Source organism: Anas acuta, chromosome 13 (genome assembly GCF_963932015.1).
Source record: "Anas acuta chromosome 13, bAnaAcu1.1, whole genome shotgun sequence".
Lineage (NCBI taxonomy): Eukaryota > Metazoa > Chordata > Aves > Anseriformes > Anatidae > Anas > Anas acuta.
Window position 1 is genome coordinate 8,283,149 of NC_088991.1, and position 17,344 is coordinate 8,300,492.

Sequence of the window (17,344 nt, forward strand, 5' to 3'; positions counted from 1 at the left end):
CTGGGGAGGCTTTCAGGAGCCCCAGCAGACCCCCACCCAGGAGGATTACCTCCTGCTGGCACTGCCCTCCAGCCCCACAGCATGGAGATTGCTGAGCTGGGACGTCTGGCGGGGTTTTGCCTACTGATACTGACTGGTTACCAGCTGATTGCTGAGTAACTGGAAGAGAATTAACATTAACCCCCACTGCTCCCCCCCAGCTGCAGGGCAGGGGGACTTCTGTTGGTTCTCTCCCAGGCCAGGGCACCCACAGGAGCACCAAAGCTGCCCAGCAAAGATTTTGGCCTCACTTACACTTAAAAATATTTCCTAGCACAGCAGTGTGAAGTGGAGGGAGACACATTTCCAAATAATAACAATAATAAAAAGGTTTTTCTTTTGGTGCAGAACTGACACCTGCACAAAGCTGTCTTCTGCAGCTGCCCTAGATGAGCAGGTCGGGGTAGCTGTGCCGGGCACATGCATGCATCTGCATGGTTACAGCCACTAATCTCTCGTACAACACTTGGAAGAAATTATGATAGATGTAGTGAGCAACTGTTTGCATCGGCGGGGTGATTTAGATGAATCGTTCTCAGGCTGCTTCCTCCCACCTTCCTGCTAAATGGACTCGTCGCTGCTTCAATTAAGAGGAGTCTGGCACTCGAGGAAGCGGCAGCAAGGAAAGAAACGGTGGTGGGGGTATCAATGAGACCTTTTCTAATTACACTCTGCCAGAAACTCTGACGTAAATCACACTAAAGAAAAATACCTGCAGCGTGTTGGAGGAATTCAGGCTCATTTGATCGTGCAAGGATCGCGCGTATGATCACAAGAGAAGGAAACTGAATTAGGGTCAGCAATCAGAGCTCCCGTGGCACAGAGCTGAGGTTACAGGTACAAACACCAGGACCAAACACAACACAATTGGTGCAAAATACTCCCAAACCTTTTATTTATTTTTTATTTTTAGGTGCAGAGCATCGCCCATCAGCACAGTGCCTGCCAAGGTGCTCGGCTCAGGAAGAGTTAATCCAGGTACACCCTAACAACTGAAACCCTGCATAATTGAAAAGTAGCTGAGGCATTAATCTTCCTTCTCAGTACCTTGAGTCCTCTTTAAAAAGATTATTTTGTCTTCAGAGACAGCTTTAATGCTGCTTAATGAATTGCTTATAAATGAAGGATTTCCCCCCCCTACACGGGGACAGGCTGACTGCTACGCTGATTTTTGTCAGTGCAAAAGAGACAATTAACTTTTGTCAACTACACAAAGATAACGGTTGTTCTCCACAAATGCCACTATGCTGTTTGGCATATTTAGGGCCGATTTATCTTGTCCTTTTGGCTGAGCCTGCTTAGCGGCAGCGACATATCCATTTCCCTTGGCTGGCTCAAGGGAGCTCTTCATGCTTACCAAAATAATTACTGGCCCTTGTGCAGCCCCCAGGAAGGGGTCGGATCCAGCAACACCAGGCTGGGAAATCCAGAGTGGCCTCTGCAGGAGAGACAGACACACAAACGGGTCCATTTATGCCACGGAAACTCAGGACAAACCACCAGCCTCATGTCCAGCCCCCTCCTGCTTCATCCCCACAGCCCCGGCCCCATGCGGTGTGCACACTTCGCTGCCCCTTAATGGGCTTTTTTGTCTGGCACCCGAAAAGCCTGCTCATTCAGCCCAACTGCCCAAAGCTGCAGTAAATGGCAAGGGAAAGAAGGAAAACTTTGTATTCCTTCGGGACTCTGAGTACACAGTGACAGGGGCAATGCTGCTGTGGGACGGAGCACCAGAGTCCCCCTTTGCCAAAAAGGCTTTTGCTAGCGGGATGGTTTGTATGGCAGAGGCTGAACTGTGCACATGGTTTGTATGGCCTTGGCCAAAGCCTTTTCACCCCATTTTGTCAGGCCAGGAAGGTTCAGATTCAGTTGACGTATTTTGTGGCCAACAAGAATTGTTTTAAGGGCTTTATTTTCTGAGAAAAGCTTTCCTCCTACATTGCCCAACAGCACACGAGTTACTCAAGGTGTTTGGTGTCCCACAGCAGGACAATAAATCAAGGAGAGGAGGGGAGAGGGCACAATGTCCCTGTTTGTCCTCCTGCCCACCCTCCCCCAAGCAGGGATGCTGTGGGGTGCCTCCTGCTGCTCCCCGTGGCTCTCAGCCCCTCTCCTCCCTTACTCTGCCCTTTCTTCCTCCCAGCCACAAGCCTGGGGTCCTGCCCCATTTAGGGAAGGGCTGGAGGGCAGCTTTTGGACACCACAGGGCCTCCCCCAGTTCCCTACCAGCTACATTCAGAAAAGGGAGCTGAGCCTGTACCCTGGCCGTGCCTCAGCCCCAACAAAAAGGCTGGTTTAGGGCTCTGGGCACTAGCGCTCATCACCAGCCACAGTGCAAGAAGTGTCCTAATGACACCCTCACTGTGTGTCAGCGAGGGGCTCAGTTACCCCATTAGCAAAGGCTCATTTTCATCATCCTCATGGGAAACAGCCTGCCCGGATCCAGCAGCCATCCCAGATGTTTCCTCCTACGAAGCGCGGTGCTTTCGGCCGCTGATTACAGGCAGGGAGCTCTGCAAATTGCTGGGTGAAAGCATCGACAGGAGCACACGGGCACTGATCGCGTTCCTGGCAGCTGGCTTGCTTGAAAACAGCGGATGGAAACGCAGAGACCAGGAGGATGGAAAGCCTGGATGTGGTGGGGGAAGAGCACCGAGATCTGTAACACACAAGGCATCAACCCAACAGCAGAAAAAGGTGCCAGAGATATTTAGGGTTTGTATACATACACACACACGCACACACGAGACTGACAAGTCATATCTATACATGCAATATGAGCAAGATGTTGCTATGGCAATCTTAATTCCACGGTCCTTACACTAAGGAGAAAGCTGGAAGTTGTTTGGCACCACGACTGCCTTTTTGTTACGGTACGCGCAGCGTTCAGCCCAGCAGGACTCTGATCTCTGCCTCCCGGAGCTATGGAAATAGAAATCACTGCTAACAATAACATCGCCACACGGCAGCCTTGGATGCAGAGTCCTTTAAAAAAAGGGAGAGAAAAAAAAAAAAAAAAAGAAAAAAAGGGAGATGCAGACAGAAGAAGAGGCTGCATGTGCAGCAAAACCAGGCTCCAGGGCTGCCTGTGCTGTGGTGGGAGCCTTGCCCAAAGCTGGCATCCCCAGCCCCAGGCTGTGGTCTTGGGGCTTGGCTTGGTTTTGCTTCCCCCAAAGGAAAGACCTGGGATAAATTTACTCAGCCTCTCCAGGAGAAGCTTTAAAGACATTATTAAAGGGTGAGAATACGCAAAGATCTCCAGAATAACCAAGTGGGGCTTGAAGGAAGGTCCCGGAGCTGTCATACCAGAGAAGCTTGCAGAAAAGTGCATTCCTAGCCACAGATTTTGGGGCTTTTCCCATCGGATGCTGCAGATTTGTTACAAGCCACGTGGAGGAGGTGGCCCCATTGCCATCACACCTGAAGGTGTGGGATGGAGATGGCGCACACCCAAGGGCATGGGGAGGGTCAGCAGCCAGATGGGGAACGAAACACACAAAAAAAGGGGGAGACACTTACCTCGTATGTAAAACCAGATGCCACGCTTTGTGAGCCTCATAAAGCCCTTTGTGCTGAAAATCCTGCTCCGGATGAGGACGGGGCTGTTTCTCATTGCGGTCCCGATCCGCCCAAAACTTCTTTGCGGAGCTGGAGACAGGGACACGCTCCCATGTGGGCAGCGAAAGCCCTTGCAGAGCCGGGGCCCCAAGGGACGAGCTGCCCCTCTCCCCTGCCTTCGGTGAGGGTTTGGTGCTGCCGGAGCCCCCCCCCCGCTGGTGATTTTTTTGGGAAGCAGCACAGAGCCACGGCAGCTGCGGGGGTCCAGCAGCACCGGGGATGCGCAGGGATGCTGTGCAGTGCGTTTGTGCTGCCTGAAGATGGCAAGCCAACACTGCTGTTTATAATACATGCAAATAACCCTGCCGGAGGAGGAAGGGGCTCCCTACGAAGACCAGGGCTATATTTTCTTCGCAGCCCATGGAACCGCCAGGGCAGAACTGAAATTGCGGCGTTTATCAAACGGGTCCGAGCCTTTTCCTTTCCTCCTCTTTGTTAAGCAGAAGCTCAGGCGCTGCTCCCAGTACGGATCCAGTCCTCGAGCCCAAACGCAAAGTCTGAGGAAGAAATTGCAATGCATCCACTGGCACCAGGGAGCCATAGAGCTAGCGTGTGCAGGCAATAATTTATCCTAAGCCTTCTAGTGGCATTTTATGTCTTTTTGCTGTAGTGCTATTACAGCTTTGATTACTCCATTTTTATGTTTGTCAGCACAGCATATGGGCGAGATAATTTGTATTCAAAGTATTAAACTGGTAATGTAAATTATTAAAGACCCAATTCATAAAGGCAGTGCACATCACATGCAGATCCCTTCCCCAGACCTCTCCCCTCCTCCCCTGGATTCACAGACCTGGCTAACCGGGTTTGCAAACCAGGGTGGGCACAGGGTGGGACCCCCAGCACAGGTGTGGGATGGGGACAGGGACACTGCCTACATGTCCCACTCCTCCCCATGCTCCTGTCACCCACTGGCGCATCTCATTTCAACATCTCTGAAGATGTGTCAGGGATGCCAAAACGTTCCCCTGCTTTTACCCTTTTTCCTCCAGAGCACCCCCAAACCCCACCAGTCTTGCCAGGCCATTCAGCTCTCCGGCTGTAACCCTGCGACGACAGGCGACTGGTTTCGGTAGCTGTTTACCCGACCATACACAGCACCGCCGTGTTGAGCAGATGCCGTCTTCTGTTTTTCTCATTACCAAGATTTACTGCCTTATAAGCTTATTATTGACTGAGGCTTTAGGCTCTCCTCGGGGCTGAGGACAAGGGGAACGCAAACTCCCGGCCACAGGAGCATCCCTGGCACGGCGCAGGAGCTCCAGGTGCTTTTTGGGGAAAACGTTCCCCCGGCCTCAACCTCTCCACCCCACAACCTCTGATGCCACGGGGTGACACACCAGCTCTCCACAACACCAGCACCAAGGAAAGGAGCTGGTTTGCTTATGTATGTGTGTGTGTACCCAGGACAAAGTGTGGGCAGGGATGGAAACAGGAGCACAACAAAGCTGTGGAGGTGAAGGAGGAGGATGGAGGAGCAGAGCACACGCTGAGCCACAGGTAGCTAGATGGCTTCTGGGAGGGGGAAAAAGAAGAAGCCAAGAAGCCACTATTTGGCTACTCGTGTTCACAACACATCAACATACTCAGAATTCCTTGTCCAATATTTTTCAAAAAAAATATATATATATATATACATATATACACATTCATGTTTCATCACCAATTAAAAGAGAGAAAACCCCAACCTGTCCCACACCCGCTGGGGCTCTGTGACCCAGGCTCCCACCTGGGGAGGGCAGGGCAAATAAAATTATTATTAATTTTTTATATTTTTTTATTATTTTGGAAGGCATCTATGGAGATGTGGAAGATGTGGATGCCTCTCAGTGCCTGCAGCCTGAGCCCGGCAGGCTTCCAGATGTCCGTGTGGCTCTCCCACCCCAGACTCCTAATCCCCTACTTTGTCTGAGCCCTGGCTGATTCCTGATGCATTTGGCTCACCCAGCCCGAATATTTTTCCAAATATTTCTCCCTCCCATCCTCATGTTTCACCTCGAAGGAGAAGCGCTTCGCCTTCGTTATCAAGCCAATTAGTTGGGCACAAAAGCGGTGAACAGGACCAAGCAAGGCTCTATGGCCTGTAAAATCCCCAATATTTCAAGACCGGCCGAGGCCGAATATGACAGTTTTTAAAAAAAGGGAAAGAAAAGGGTGAGTAACCAGAGTGCAAGGATGAAAAGAAAACAGCAACCACACGGGTTAATGAAAGGAAAGTTGACAAACGGGGCAGCCATAATTCCCCCTACAACTCGGAAGACCAAAGTTTGCAAGGAACAAAAGGAAATGATTAACAGGGGAAATATGCATGGTACAAAAAGGACTTTTTAGTCCAAAAAGGGATGTCCGTATTTAGCAGCACTTGGTTCCTGTCATCAGGGCCCTGCGCCTTCCTGGACGTGTTTCTCCCCCACGAAAGGCAGAAGTCACAGAGGGAGCCCGCGCGCAGCCGTGTCACGCACACCGAGCGCCGTGTGTGCCTCGAGGACAAGGGGAAAGAGGCAAAGAGTCTGGAGCGAGTACATAAATATGGAAGAACCCTCTTATTTAGGAGTTGTCTCCCACTGAATACATTCAAACCTCTGCAAGTGCCCATTGCCCACGCAAGACCTGAGCACGGACCCCAGCAGACCCACGTGAGACCACCCGCTCCCTTCCACCCAGACCCAAACCCAAGACTCCCCATCCCTCAGCCACCCCTGAGGCACTGTCACTGTCACCTCCATCCCTGCCTGTTGAGCAGTTTTTGCTTTTTTAGATGTATATTTATTTATTTTTTACCTTCCAGTAAGTTGGGAGTGTCGAGTGCAGGCTGGGCTGGGTTTGCAGGGTACTTCCTCGTGCTCCCGCAGGTGAGTAATCGCGTTTTAACAGGGAAGGCGAAGGGCTGAGCCTCTAACAGAGCTTTCCCTCCAGGAAAAATGCTGGGGGAAACAGCAAGATCTCCCACACCCTGGCTCTCCCAGCTCCACAGCCCCTAAGGGACCCCAAAACCAGCTGAGCACCAGCAGCAGTGCCCCCCAGGGTCAGCATCACCGACAGCGAGATCTTCAATCTAACAGCTCAGTGCCATTTCGTCAGGTCCTACCCCAATTCCTGACAAGGCCTTGAAGAAAGGGCTCTCTTTGAGGCTTCTGCTGGTTCCTCACCTTACAGTGTGCTCCCAGCAGCTTGCAAAAATTAAGTTACTGCCCAAAGCAATGAGATAAACCCGCTGCAGACCCAGCGCGTTTCCTTTCCCTCTCCCTGCTGCAGGGCAGCGACCATGGGCAGGGTGAGGGCTCGCTGCCACAGGGAACCAGCAACCAGCTGATGAAGCCCAGGCCAGGGAGGATGCCCAGCCCGAGCTCTGAGGCTTATGAGAAGCAAACACCACCCCGATGTATTTAAGCAGGCGAGAATCAAGCAATCCCCCACACCTGCCACGCGTGTTCATTTTCTACACCAACATAAAGCACAGCCCAAGCTTCACAAAGCAGCAGTTAAAACCACTTACAGGTAATAGGCTCTAACAAACAAAGCCAGGACGCGTCCCATTAATGTTAAAAAAGAGCTTTTTTCCCACTTCAAGTGCCCCTGGGAGGTTTCTAAGGGGAGGGACTGGGAAGAACCAGGCGTGCAGGGGAGCACCCAGCCGAGAGGTGCCAGGTCTGGGGGCAGCGCAGTGGCACTGCAGGGCTCAGGAGCCAGCAGCAAACACCTTTGGGACTCCCCCCAGCAGCTCTCAGCTCCTGAAGGTGATTTTCCTGCCTGTTGGATTCAGCCAGCAATGTAAAATCGCACCTTGCCAGGGGGCAGTTACAGGACGGGCGTCCTCTCACCTGCTCCTGCCCCACTTAGGGACCCAGGTGGCCTCAGGGCAAGCCCTTGGCAGCCCCAGCTCTGAATGAGGCCGTTAGCACAGCCCGGGAGCCACCCTATGCCCTCATCTCGCTTTATTACATCCATACCAGCCCCAGCAGGGGGATCGGATGCTTGTGGGTCACCAGGTATAACCCAGGCAGTAACCCTGCCGGGTTTTCCTCACAGGGCACGCAAACCCTGCCAGAAACGCTGCCCGTTTTTTGCCACAAGCTGAATCATGCTCAGAGAGCAGCTGCCTGGTGAGCGGGTCCCTCTGCTTTGCTCTCCAGCACGGCCACGATTTGCAATTCAGTTTATTGCATTAAAACCTGGCACAGCCCTAGCAGAGAGAAACAAACATGTCACTGCTGACGGCCACTCCTCCTCGTCCAAGAACACTTCCAAAATCCCTCAGACAGGGCTTGTTTGGGGTTTCCTGGGGCAAATGGGCTTTCCCCTTTTCAACCCCAAATGGGGTTTTGTAGGGCAGCATTTATCGGGAATAAATAAAGCTGCTCAACCAGCCCTCAGAGGGAACAGACACGGAGGTGTTGTGACTCCGCCGGTATCCCCAGCGCAGGCTCCCACCTTCCTGCGGACCTCTGCTAGAGCGGGAGCTGTTTACTGCTAATTGACTCAATGTGCGTTCGGACCAGGATTTTTAATTAATTTTATTACAGAGGAATTAATGCACTGCTTCCCCACAGACGCATTAGGGTACCAGCGAACCTGTACTGCTGGTCTGCGTCCCCTGCTCTCACCAACACGCTGCTGGGCTTATTTTGGGAAGCAGAAGGCTCTGCCCACACTGCTCTCCTTTCAAGGAAAACCTAGAGTTGCCCCTCTGCCACCCCATATTTTAGGCATCCAGAGAGGGGTCCCCAACCCTTCCCCAAGGGAGCTCCTTGCACTCACAGCCTGCCTTACAGCCCACTCGGGGGGATGCAACGCATCGCATTTGGGAGCCAAAAGCCACCTCGCAGTCAGCTCCAGCAAATTCACTCAAGAGCAAGGCTCTCTCCATCCTTCCCCTCCCTCAATCTGTTTTATCGTTACCCTTCCCTGCATCTAGCAGAGTTAATAAGAGACACATTTACTCTGTGTGGCTCTGGAGTGAAGTTGAGCAAGAAGTTTTAGCTGCATGGCAGCCCAAAGGAGAAGCGGTGCCTGCTTTGAAACGCAAGCATCTCAAAACATTTAGGGGGTGCTCTGTCAAAAAAACAGAGCTGCATGGAATTAAGCAGCTCCCAGTAACTGAGATGACAATGTCTCCAAACACAAAAAGCAGCGGTGGTGGAGCAGGGGGCAAATCCTGTGCTATTTATGTACATTCACGCTGTGGTGTTTATCAATGGTAGCGCATTCAGGGGGGGAGCAGCAGCATCACTACATCTGCAGTACCCAAATTCCAGTCCCCAGAGTCCTGTGCTAGCCTTGTATTGAACAGCATCCCCCAGGCATGCCATATTTCAGGAATGTGCCGAGCAGGAAGAGGTGCACAGGAAGGTCCAAGACCTTAATCAAGCCCTGCAACTCGATAGATTTCCAATACAACTAAGACAAAGAGGTGTCAGCTCTAGTTCTTATTTGCTAATACTATCAATTGGGGCTCAGCTCACTAGCAGTTAATTCAAAGCCAAGCTCGATTTGCACAGCAGTGATCTACACTAATTCCCATATGTGGCTAAGGGGAGATTTTGCCAACTAGACAATAGAAACAGCATTAGAGCTCCTGAAACGATGCCATTGCTTTTCTCTTCTGCTCCACCACTTCCCATCAAGTTTCCACGTGCTGGCATCTCCAGTTGTCTTCTCCCTCACGACACGAGTCACATGGAAAGGGTAGGGAATACAAGGGTATCTATTTCTTTTCCAGATGCAGTTTTTATTCAGGCTTTTAAAGCACAACTTCCCATAAACTGGGAGCCAATTTCACACTTGCTTTTTGTTGTTGTTCATTAAAGACACTAAGAATTGCCATAATTAAGCAATTATGGAAATATTTCTAAGTGATCCAACCAAAACTTAGCCTTAAAAAAAAATTTGCCACATGTTGCTATGTTCCATAAAAGTTTATTAGCTGGCTTCATCTGATACCCAGCGCTGCTTGTTTTTGCTTTCAGGTTGTAGCCCATCTCAACATTAGATCAGGCTCAGTTTTGCCAAGACGCTATGGTTATTGAGAAGTCACAGAAAGCCAGACATGTACCCAATTAGGCAATGAAGCTGTTTTATCCACATTCGAATTATTTTTACTGCCTGTAAGCCTGGCCCTCATTAATCTGCAATTTGGCTCAAAGGAAGCCGTGGCAGCAGCCCATACCCGGAGTTTACACTAATGAGTTACCCTGTCCTCTTAAGTCAGCTGTGCGTGGCAGCGCGCCTCTTCGACCTGCTGTTAATGCAAGCACCTCCTCACGCCCATCTCCTCCTGGCTGCCAAGCAAACACCGAGCCACAGAAGGAGCACGAAGGGGTGCTCGCCTTCCCTTCCCTGTGCTACCACTGCTGGGGAAGAGCAGGGTGAGAGCCGGCAGACGGAGACCGAGCGGTACCGCTCCCTCCCCAGGGCTGCGAAACACCCCCAGGTCGGGATTGTCAAGGACCTGCTCTTTCCAGTGCCAGAGGGTCACTAACGGGGAAAGAGACCTGCCATCATCTCCCACCCCACGGCACCCAAGTCACGTTTGGGCTTGTGTCAGAGGACGGACACAGCCCCAGTACCTGTGCCACGCTCCTACGCAGCAGGGAGATCGACTAGGCGCCTCGCTCCTGCCATGAATTAAGATGCTAGAAAAAACCACAAGTCTGAAACAGTTTAACACAGGACAAAAAAGGCACATTTTAATATGTACAGCAATGCATTTGGGCCATAAATTTACCCAACACAACTGAAAAAAAAAAATCCAAACTATGCTTTTATACTTATTCCATGGTGTCAGCCTCATTCCTAGCCACCTACCTTTCTCTGCATCTCTGAATGCTGCTATATACACACACAAACAAACAATTACGTCATGAATGTTCATTTAGGCTCCCAAGTTCAAGTAATAAAGTTCAAACTTGCATAGCATCTTATGCCACTCAGCCATAAACAGTTACGATTGCATATTAGCTGGAGCAGCCATCTCTTTCAATTCAGCCAGTTTTGGCTGGCCACCATTTATTTAATTATTTTTTATTTTTTAATCCTTGAGTCAGAATGTTTCCTAAGTCACCAGCCCTGAGGGATGCCACAGACTTCAAAATGAACCTCTTTCTCGCTGTTGTTAAGATCCTTTTAAACCAGAAATTTAGAGTGTTGTCAAGAACAGTTTTAAAAATGTAATACTGTTTATTTTGCTTCAAAAACATTTCAGCATTCTAAACATACAAAAAAAACAGAACGTTGCAAATTTGTTTAAGTACAGAGTGTTTTTGAACTTCAGTTGCTGCACTGGCTCTTCACTTAGTTGACGATGAAGAGATGTCTACAGTTTCAGTTTAAAAACTACCGCACTTAACTAAAAAAATCCATACACTTCTCATGCCAGCTGAACCCCCTTCCACAACTAAGAATGGCAGCAGAATGCTATTTCACTATATACAGAAAGACAACTTTAAGCTAAATGGACGCCCACTGTAGTGTAAATAGATCTACCCTCACAGTGCATGCTTTGGGCCATGGCACCCCGTGGAACGTACAGCCTTTCCCAGTAATCACTGCTCCTCTAAGGCATCATAACTCTAAGCATGTACCACAAGAATCTGTCTAGTTTTTACAAACTATAGATATGTACAGTTTATAACCCAGGATTTTCTAGCCAATAACCATATAGTAACACCACCTTACAAATTAAAAAAATGCTTGAAACATTTTTAAATGCTTTGTTACACCAACAGCAAAGTGCACAGAGTTAGGAGAACACTAGAGCGCCTTTTCATTTTAAAAATGTTTGGAAATATGTACAACTTTGATACAGTTTCAGGGTGCTCACTACACCCATGGCCACTTCATGTAAACCAGTTACAATTTCTAGAGCACTTTTAGAAACTACAACGCGATCGGAATCCAATTTTTTTTTTTAATTAAGCCTAATAAGGGCAAGAGACACCATCTCAAATAAGAGGTGCTTCATTTACGGTGTTTCCCCTACTCTATGGTATTCACATGGAGACAAGTATTGTACAGTTTTATTCGTCATCATCATCTTCATCCTCCTCTTCTTCATCCTCCTCCTCCTCTTCGTCTTCTTCCTCTACCTTTTTCCGAGCAGCTTTGGTTGCTGCTCCCTTTGCGCCATCAAACTTTCCTTTAGACTTGTAGTCTGCAACATCCTGCAAAGTCAAGGGGATGTCTTAATTTGCTCTAAGTAGCAAACACATCAAGCATTTGTACAGCAGCGGGCGTTAAGGTGAAGGGACTGGCTTTCTGCAGCTGCATCCCCAAGAGGGGAGGCAGCCAGCGTACAGGTATGCAGACACTCGAGAGTATTTGGCTGCCCCCAGACTACGGAGGACTTGAGCCCTGCGTTCACAGTTACTTTTCTGAGGAGGAGAAGTAAGAGAACCCAACTTCTCTTAGAAGTTTCCTGCTAACAGGACAGAGCTCCTGTAACAGCACAGCAAACTCTTTGCTGTAGCAGCACGAGCAGCTGCTGTTGCGCTTTGTTTGGGGAATTTCTGTGCCACTGGAATTCACCTGCATGCCTCTAACCTACTCTACCCCAACCTATGTCCAGCCACAACTCAAAGTTTGGCTACACAGCACACTGAGAACGTCTACCTGCCAACAGCTCTACGTGGGAGAGTTGCTCGTTGCACTGGGGCCACCTCAGCTTGGTCTATCATATAGAAGCACTCTAACACAAGCCCGTACGGAAGAGACAAGGAAAAAGCTAGCCTTACCTTCTCGTACTTCTCCTTCAGCTTAGCTGCCTTATTGTTATAAGGCTGCTTTTCCCCATCACTGAGGTTGTTCCACATTTCACCAAGTTTCTTTGCTACATCCCCAATGGATATGCCAGGGTTTGTGGACTTGATCTTGGGGCGGAACTCTGAACAGAACAGGAAGAAGCCAGACCTTGGAAAGAAGCACCAGAGGACAGTGAGCACCACGGCAGCATGCCCAAGCAGCACCCCCTTCACCCACCCATCACCCATAAAATTCATACGTACACTCACATGCAGCTAACAGGTAGTTATTTTTTCAGTATACATTTTGATTTTACTGAGGGTCAGACACACAACTTTCACCCAATGCTGTTCTTAATAAGTGTTCTTTATCCCCACCCCTCCCCAATTTCATCTTAGATAGGGTTGCAGCAAGACTTCAGTCATTTCTGTGTCTTTCATCACTGCGAGTTTAAGGGTACCAAGACCTGACAACTCCTGCTGGCACTCTACGTGCTCAAGAGTACAAGCTGCTTACGAGACAATGTCAGTACTACCAGTACTTCTATACCAACAGTATATCCCATCTACCTATTTTATGGTTAACACTAAGGCAGGTCACAAGTACTTCAAGATAAATCAAAGTTATGTTTGTGCATTTCACGCCTTGGTCACTTACGGTGGTCGTTTTGGGGCATTGGGGTCCTTCTTCTTCTTGCCACCCTTAGCTGGTCCATAGTCCTTCATTTCTCTATCATATCGTACCTTATCAGCCTTTGCCATTTCATCAAATTTAGCCTTCTCCTTGCTTGACATGGTCTGAAAAACAAAAAAAAACAAGACACCAAACCACGTGATTACCCAACTGTTCAATAGCTGGCAAACTTTAAGTAAACAAGCCAACACGTACCAACTCGACAGGGGCGTTTCTGAATTTGTTTGTTTGCTAACTGGACCACACGGGGACGAAGGTCCTGTATTAGGGACAGCAGCCACAGCTGGCACACTGAGCAAGAGGGAAATGGCTGGAATGGCACATATACAACCACAGTCCCCCTTGAGGACATGGGTCTTGAGGGAGGTGACCACTTAAGAGCGCTGCTTGGGAATAGGAAGAAAGCCCAGGCCGTAGTGGAAGCACTTAAATGGGCAAATGCCATGGGCTGAAGCCTCCACAACTCTTACAGTAGCATCACATCAGTGGCCACAGCACACACACTCAAACATCACAGGAGTCCCCTGTGTTCAAACGTATGTATGCCACGCTAGCAGATACCACAAGAAGTTGTCACTTGAAGAAGCCACAAATTAAGGTACCTTCCACCTCTCTGAGCACTTCTTGGAAAACTCTGCAAAGTTGACTGGAACCTCTGGGTTCTTTTTCTTGTGTTCCTCACGGCACGTCTGCACAAAGAAGGCATAGGCAGACATCTTGCCCTTGGGCTTCTTCGGGTCACCTTTAGCCATCTTGACTCTGTAGGGAAGACGGGAATAAAGTAACAAGTGAACACGTGTACGTGTGAATGTGCGTGTGTATAACGTGCAAATGTTTGTGTATACACACATACATCCACACGCAGGAGTGTAGCAGTTATACTCCCATCAGTTATATATGTTTCCTTCCTGTCCCCCAATACCTCTTGCTGTCCCCCACGTGGAAACTTAAAATTATTCTTCCTTATGACTTGGATTGAAGGCTGCGCCAAGTGAAATTGGTCATCGGATTTAAGTTTTACACCAATATATTTACAGTGTGTCCAAAGACAGGCTATTAAATACATTAAATACATATTAAATCCTGCCCAGCAAGCATTATATATGAACTAATATAAAATATTTTAGTTGGCTACCACGCTGGGGCTTGAGCAGCGCACACAGTGCTGGCCTGAGACTCGTCCCTTCAGTAGGGGAATTCCCATGTTCGCAGCTGCTGCCCAGGTAGGGAGGGTTATTCCTCCCGGGGAAGTGCAATAACCCCGACAGATAAGGAGTTGGGCGAAGAACGTCCAGTCTGAAACACAATGGGACGTGCGTGGAGAGCCACGCGTGGTCTTGCTCCACCGAGTGCCACCGAGTGCCACCACGCTCCGTGCCCGGCACCGCAGCGAGAACGGAGCGGGACGTGAGCGGCCACTCTCCGCGAGGAAGACGCCAACTTTCGGGCCGTGTCCTCCCCTCCAACTTTTCCCCCCCGGCGAGGCAGGACAGCCCTGCGGAGCGCAGCAGCCCCGCGCAGTGCCCTGGCACCGCCGCGCTCCCGGCCCGATGCGGGCGCTCCAGCGCCGACCCGCGCCGTGCGCCACCGCCAGCCGGGCTCGGGGGCTTCGGGCGAGCAAAGTTTGGGGCGAGCGAGCCCGCGGTCGTCCCGGCCTCCCCTCCCGCCATCTTCTCGCCCCCCCCCTTTCACCCCCCTCCTCCTCCTCCTCCTTTTCCCCGGCCAAGGTCACCGCCGGCGGCCGGAGCGGGGCGCGGGCACCTGCGGGCGGAGGGGGCCGGGGGCCGGGGCGGCGGAGGTGTGGGGGGGGGACCCGCCGAGCGGCGGGGCGGCCGTCCCCTAATAATTCATCTTCCATTTTGTGAAGCGCCTCGCGATGAAAGAAAGTGCCCCTGAAATGCGGCGGGCCGGCGGGCTAGGGGGCGGCGGGGGGCCGGGCGGCGGCCGTGGGGGCGGCCGGGGGGACCCCTCCGCCGGCGGGGCCCGGTGCCACCGGGGGAGCGGCTTCGGCGGCGGCCGCGCTGGGCGCCCAGGGCCGGCGCCGCTCGCTAAGATGGCTTCTCCCGGCGCCGCCGCCGCCGAACAAAGCCGCGCACCCCCCTCCTCCGCCGCGCTCGCCCCCCGCGCCCGCCGCCGCCCCCGGCCCCCGCCAAAACGCCGCCCCCGCCGAGCGGGGACCCCCCCCGCTGCCGCCCCCCGTGGGGCTGCGGGGGGCTGCGGGGCCGGGGCTGGGGCCGGGGAGCGGGTTGGAGGCGCTTCCACCTCCCCCCCCCCCCCCCCCCCCCCTTCCCGGAGCCTGCCTAGCGCAATACTCTGTAACAAAGGCTCCCGTGCAGCCATTATAGCCGCGGCTACGCTCCTCCGCGCCGCCAGGAAAAAAAGTGCGAAAAGGCCCCCCGAGCCCCCCCCGGGGCCGGAGAAGGGCACGGCGAGGTGGGGAGAGAGGAAGCGGGGCGAAAGCGAAAGGTTTGAGCCCCCGGCGGGGCGCCTGGGGGGAGATTTCCCCCGCCGCGACCCCCCTCCCCATCGCTGCGCTGCTTACACGTCTTTCTTCCCTTCGCCGGGCTCTCCAGCGCCAGCCATGTTAATGCCCACAGCACGGGCGGCGCGGCGCGGGGAAGAGGCGATGCGGGGCTCGGCCGGGGGCTCAGCCCCGCAAAAAGGCCCGGGCCGGGTAGGGGAAGGGCGGCGGGGGCGGAGGCGAAGCCACCGGGGGAGCCGGGAGGCGGCGGGGCCGAAAAAAAAACTGTTTCGCCGGGACACACGGGCGCAGCGCGCAGGGTTTATCCCTGTCAGATGCTAAAGCGACAGCCATATTAATGCAGAATAAACAGCGGGCACGGCACTGCGCACGGCCGGCAACTTTCCCCCCCCAGCCGCCAGCCCCGGCCATCCCCACCCGGGGGGAAAGGGGGGCAAATAAAAGCCGAGGGCGCCGCGCGTTTTGCCGGGCGGCGGCGGCGAAAAATCCCTGCCCATGCGGGGGAGAAGAGGAGTTCTAGTCCCGGTGTAGTTACCGCACCAGCCATGTTCCTCCCGGCGGCACGGCGCGGGGAAACCGGGCTGCACCGGGGGCAGGCGGCGCCGGGGGGCGACCCCCCGAGGGGCAGGGGCGGAGGGCGGGGGGCAAACGCTGCGCCCCCGGAGCCCCGCCGCCTGCCCGCCGCAGCAACCCGCGCGCTGCTCTCCCCGTGCGACGCTGGGAAGGGAGGGGGTGGGTGGGGAAAGAAACTTTTTTTTGGGGGAGAGGAAAAAAAAAAAAATATTATTATCATTTAAAAAAAAAAAATGGGAAAAAGGAAGGAAAGGAGAAAAAAATAATAATAAAAAAAATAAAACCAAGGTGGCGGGGGAAAAGAAGGAGGCGAGGGAAGGCGGCGGGGCAGGGCGGGGCGGCGGCGGGGCAGGGCAGGGGGCAGCCGCCCCCCGAAAAGTTGCGGCGGGGCCGCACGTACCTGTATTGTTCGCGGCAGTGTGGCCGGGAGCTGGAGCGCAGGGCACGGCGCGGGGCTCGGCGCGGCGCGGCTCAGCCTCGCGTTGGCTGCCTACGAGAGCGGCCTGATTGGCTGCGGGGCTCCGCCGTTTAAAACAACCTCCTCGCCCGCTCATTGGCCCGCCGCCTCATGAATATTAAGCGCCGCCCCGCGCCCATTGGCCGCCGCCGCCGAGGCCGTTCATTCAAAACTGGGCGCCCGCCGGGGAGTGAACGGGGGCGAGGCGGCGGCGCGCCCCCGGGAAAAGTTTGGCGCGGGGGCGCGTGCGGGGGCGCGCCCGCGTCCTGAGCGCGCCACGTGGGGCCGGGCGCCGAGCGCCCCAACCCGGGGCAGGGGGTCCCGGGGGGGGGGGGACCCGCAGGGAGGAGGGATGCTGCGGCCCCCGAGGAGGTTGCGGGAAGCCCCCCCGGCAGCCGCTGCTGTGTGCGGATCGTGCCCCCGAGCCGCCAGGGGCCGGTCCCGGTCCCAATGTCAGCGGGGCTGTTCGCAGGGCTGGGCACTGCTGTGCGGGACGGCAAAGGAGCCGAGTCCAAAATCTAGCCCGATGACAGGCGCTGCACGCGATGGAAAGGAGCTGCGGGGCTTCACCCGCTCGTTCAGCGAGTAAAAGCACCGCCGCGCCTAGCCGGAGTTAGGATTTCCAAGCCACTTCCCCAATCTGGTTGATATTAGCTTTCGAGGAGTTGGTGGCTGTTCCAGAGGCTGGCTGCGTGCAAGGGAATCTCCACACACGCACTTGGGCTGAAACGAGCCCAGCTCTGGGG

The 17,344-nt window shown here is 53.1% G+C and overlaps 1 protein-coding gene across 1 annotated transcript; it reads right to left on the reverse strand.

Annotated features, from left to right (window-relative positions):
- Positions 1-10,316: 10,316 nt before the first annotated feature.
- HMGB3 (high mobility group box 3) lies at positions 10,317-16,710 on the reverse strand. Its single transcript, XM_068696817.1, is given in 6 exon segments — positions 10,317-11,816; positions 12,387-12,561; positions 13,051-13,190; positions 13,689-13,845; positions 16,542-16,606; positions 16,609-16,710. Coding segments are annotated over 6 exon segments (768 nt in total). The 5' UTR covers positions 16,696-16,710; the 3' UTR covers positions 10,317-11,672.
- Positions 16,711-17,344: the final 634 nt, after the last annotated feature.